General features: G+C 43.9%; 1 protein-coding gene across 1 annotated transcript in view; it reads left to right on the top strand.

The window, feature by feature from the left end:
• Positions 1-1,987: 1,987 nt before the first annotated feature.
• ccdc3b (coiled-coil domain containing 3b) overlaps positions 1,988-4,915 on the top strand; it is a 37,066-nt gene continuing 34,138 nt past the window's right edge. The window contains exon 1 of the mRNA XM_043708578.1: positions 1,988-2,640. Coding sequence (XP_043564513.1) covers positions 2,285-2,640 — 356 coding nt within the window. The 5' untranslated portion in view covers positions 1,988-2,284. The remainder of the gene's footprint in view (positions 2,641-4,915) is intronic.

Genomic DNA, 4,915 nt, shown 5'->3' with positions numbered 1-4,915 from the left:
GGAAACATGTTTCCTGCCTCCAGAGTGTCCAATCCTTTAATAATCTTATATGTCTCAATCAGATCCCCTCTCAGTCTTCTAAACTCAAGGGTATACAAGCCCAGTCGCTCCCGCCATTCCAGGAATTGACCTCGTGAACCTACGCTGCACTCCCTCAATAGCCAGAATGTCTTTCCTCAAATTTGGAGACCAGAACTGCACACAGTACTCCCAGGTGTGGTCTCACCAGGGCCCTGTACAGCTGCAGAAGAACCTGTTTGCTTTTATACTCAATCTCTCTTGTTATGAAGGCCAGCATGCTATTAGCCTTCTTCACTACCTGCTGTACCTGCATGCTTACCTTCATTGACTGGTGTACAAGAACACCCAGATCTCTCTGTACTGCCCCTAAATTGATTCCATTTAGGTAGTAATCTGCCTTCCTGTTCTTGCCAACAAAGTGAATAACCATGCATTTATCCACATTAAACTGCATCTGCCATGCATCTGACCACTCACCTAACTTGTCCAGGTCACCCTGTAATCTCCTAACATCCTCATCACATTTCACCCTGCTTAGTATCATTTTCACCCTGCCACCCAGCTTAGTATTTCACCTAAAATATTCTTGCATGAGACAAGCAATTTCATTTAAAATAAGGAAGACATGAATGCCATCACACTTGCTTTTGAACTCTGAATGCTGCATATGCATGTTAGGCGCCATTGTTCAATGTTTGAATGGTAGTGGATGGAGTCTTGGGCTGTACCTTGGAGCAGCAATGTGCAGTCACTGATATCATTGGTAATTGTTTCCAGTGTTTAGTACAACTCTCAGTAGCAAGTATGAAAGGCTAAAGGCAAGAACATCCTTGTTCACACTGCAAAGTTTTTCATGAAACCAGTTTACCAGGTGATATTTTGATTGTTGCATTGTTTTGAAAGGAAACATCAGAAGAAGGGTCACTGGATCTGAAACATTAACAGATGCTGCCAAACCTGTTGTGTTTTTCCAGCAATTTCGACTTTTGTTTTTTTATTTCTGATTTCCAGCATCTACAGTGCTTTCAGTTTTGTTGTTAATCCTCCTCAAAGGGCCATTACAATTAGTTGTTGGTGAATTTGGCAGACAATAGGACATCTCCTGCCATGAACTGCGACCATTCACCTTCATCTCAGAAATACTGAGATAGAGGTGAAGATTTTGTAGATGATGAGTGTCAGGTGGATTAAAGGTGGTGTGAGCCTATGACTAGGACAGGAGCAAGGCAAGCCTGAATCATGTCAGTAAACAGATAAACTTGTTTTGTTTATGTATTTCTAATTTTAAAATAATGTGTGAATTGCAACCCACAATATGGACTGAGGCACTCAAGCAAATACATGAAGTTGAAACTTCATGAGTAGTACACGTGAAATTTTTAAAACAAATTTTATATAGGCTTATAGACTGGACATAACTAAAATGTACAGTAAATCAGAAATCACCCTCACTATTAATGTGCTTGCCCAAAGTATTATAATTGTCACCTGTAAACCTGCAAGTTCTCTGTGGGTGAGGCCACCTTGCTTCATGGCATTGTACTGTTGCTTTGTAGTTGCACAAATGTTTAACATTTTCGCCCGGACACTTGGTATTGTGATTCTGTGTATGTACAATTCCTTTGCAGACACCAACTGCCTGTTGTGAAAATTTGGAGCATTTTCACAATGTTTGTTTCAAATTTCCAACAATTGCATATTTTCCTTTTTTCATCACAAGCAGTTAAAATGATTGTTTACCTCGAGAAATCCAAGAGGGGTCTATGGAAAAGTAAATTACTGTAATGAAGTCCAAATAAAAGTTCCCCACAAAAAAAAACGAGTTGGACGCAGTCATTAGAAGCTCCAGCGGGCTAGAACGATAGAACTCCAATGCCTTTAATTTAATTCTGAAAGTTTAAGAGAAAAAGAGGCAGGATTTGAACGCATGCCAGAGGCTGCTTCGGGTGTACTGTCGCTTTAAGAAAATCTTCGCGATTCAAAGCCCTTGAAAACTGATCTTGCTGGTTTGAGTTTTTTTTTAAAAGGATTTAGAGCAATCGCACAAATTCTGTAAACCACACGAACCTCGTTGGATGGGCGATTTTACACGCATTTTATGAAGTCCGTTTAAAAGATGCTGGCTGCATGGGCTGGGAATAGTGAAGGGAGCAGCAAACAGAGGTTACACACGTCGGGAAGAGTTTAAACAATCCGCCACCCCACTTACTCGACCAGACTGTTCTCAACTATCCGGGAAGAAGGAACTTGAGACTGGGACAGAATGAGCTGGGCATTCCCAATCCTGCTACTCACTGCCCTGGGAGGAAGTTGGGGATGTCAGCTACCTCACGACTGGAGACCACAAAGCGAGTCGTGTCGAGCTGAACTGGCCGAAATCATCATCTATGCAAAGGTGCTGGCTGTCCACAAAGACACTTACAGCGTCTATAACTACCTGCCCTGGCAATATGACACCGACCTGTTCTACTCGGCAGAGGTCGAGCTGCTGTGTGACCAGGCCTGGGGCAGTATGTTGGAGATGCCGGCGGGAGCCAGGTTTAACCTGACTGGACTGGGATACTTTCCTTGCCATTCTTACACGGTCATGGAAAACAACACTTACTACTTCTTCGTCAGGTAAGAACGGAGCAACTCGTGCGGGAGTTAGGGGAGAGAGTGAGTCAGTGGATGGTCACTTCCCTAGTCATACCTTATCTACTTTACCTTTACAAGAACCCGAAAAACAACACCAAAGGAAAAACACAAAAAAGCTGGTCATCTGAGGAGAGAAACAGAGGGCAGGTTTCAGCTCAACGACCTGATGGATGAACTGTGGGGGATGAAAGGTCACAGGAAGGTCGGGGTGATCGTTCAGTTCATCAGCCAAATCGTTCAGAATGTTTCTCCCCACAGACCCTGCCTCATCTGCTGGGCATTTCCAGTTTTTATTGAGTTTTGGCTGTCTTTTGTTTCCAGCACTGGTGGTATTTTGTGCATTGAAGCTTAAACCCTCCTATCACCCTGACACCGGGGTATCTCACAGTTCCCAGGATCAGACTGAACATGGTTGCGGGCACAGCCTCAAGTTCTGAAGTGTTTCTTCGGAATGGCAAAATGTCCTGACCCACCCCTCAGTATGATGGACATCTACTGGACAATGACTGATATATTTTCTCTGGATGACGTGAGGGACAGGGAGTTTATTGCAGGAACAGTCACAGCACATTCAGCAAACTTTCGCTCAATTCCTGTGTGTGTGTTTGTGGGGGGCGGGGGGTCGGTATGTCGACTGCTGTCTGCCTCAGGGCGGAAGGCTGAGATGTCTGGGACAAGTGCGGAGAGTTGGGAAAAGCGCACTTTTAGTAGTAGTAATGTCAATGCAGACTAGATAGGTCTTTTCTGCGCTGCGTGAATCCAAGTCTGGGTGTTACAGATAGCCATCTAACTTCCATAATCTTCTTTAGCTATCGATAATTGAGCCATTTGTTATATTGAATGAAGTTTATTGAGTGTTGGGATGGTTATCACGTAAGAACTGAAAGATTGGACGCAGGGGATGAAGATATTTCTGTTCAATGGTAGAATTGTTTCTTTACATCTGATGGACTTGCTGCCTTTTTCGTGCATTATAAAAATGTCCAGACACACACAGTGATTGACATGGCCCAGCTAATATTTCTCCTCAGCTTCATGAAGAATCGACTTGGATTAACGTTATTGTCACAGAGTTCACCCTCCCCCTATTGAATAAAGCAGAGGATATTTTTTGTCCGAAAAAATCATAACATTTCTGGCAACAGTTGAGTTGTGAAGCTGTTCCTGTTGGAAAAGGAATGTTTCTCTGATGGGGACACTTCCAGCTTACCTCGTACAGTACAGGCTTCCAGCTATCAGATTAGAATGGGAATGGTTCGGTCTGTTTGATGTGTTCTTTTGTCCATTAATTGCAGATGTTTTACTCTGTCTCCTTCTATCTGATGGAGAATTTTCTGTTCATCAGACCGGTATGTTTATATCTAATGCAGATGTTTAGCCCCATCTGATGCAGGCGCTTCTGTTTATCTGATGGAGATGTTTACATCTGGTAGAAATGTTTCTGCTGATCAGATACAGATGTTTCTGTCCATCATATACAAAATGTTCTGGATGGAGATGTTCCTGTCTGTCCCATGCAGATGTTTCTGTCAACGCGGATGTGCCAATTCAGTAGATGCAGATACATCTATCTGCTGCGATTTTTTTTGCTATGAGATGGACATAGATATTTTTGTCCAGCATTTGTGCCCACATCTGTCTCGCTAATGGAGATGTTCCAGCCTGTCTCATCTGAATCCTTCCATTTGAAGCAGATTCCATCTCAATGAAATGCTTTTTATTCATCTCCTGGAACCTTTTTGCCCATTTGTTGTGACTGGGTTGACTGGGGAGGAAACATTTGCTACTGTCTGAGAGAGCTGTTTCTATTGATTTGATGGCAATGAGAATATTTTGAAGTCATTTGGCTTTAAACATTGTCTCAGCCTGCTCCTGCCCCACCGAACTCATCTCTGCATACCTCGACATGGTTCTGTCCCCCTTAGTCCAAGAACTCCCCACCTACGTTCGGGACACCACCCACGCCCTCCACCTCCTCCATGATTTTCGCTTTCCCGGTCCCCAGTCCCTTATCTTCACCATGGACATCCAGTTCCTGTACACCTCCATCCCCCATCACGAAGGACTCAAAGCCCTCCACTTCTTCCTTTCCCGCCATACCAACCAGTACCCTTCCACTTACACCCTTCTTCGACTGACTGAACTGGTCCTCACCCTGAACAACTTCTCTTTCCAATCCTCCCACTTCCTCCAAACAAAAGGAGTAGCCATGGGCACCCGCATAGGCCCAAGCTATGCCTGCCTCTTCGGAGGATAT

Source organism: Chiloscyllium plagiosum, chromosome 18 (genome assembly GCF_004010195.1).
Source record: "Chiloscyllium plagiosum isolate BGI_BamShark_2017 chromosome 18, ASM401019v2, whole genome shotgun sequence".
In the NCBI taxonomy this organism is placed as follows: domain Eukaryota; kingdom Metazoa; phylum Chordata; class Chondrichthyes; order Orectolobiformes; family Hemiscylliidae; genus Chiloscyllium; species Chiloscyllium plagiosum.
This window is presented reverse-complemented; position numbering and strand designations above follow the sequence as displayed.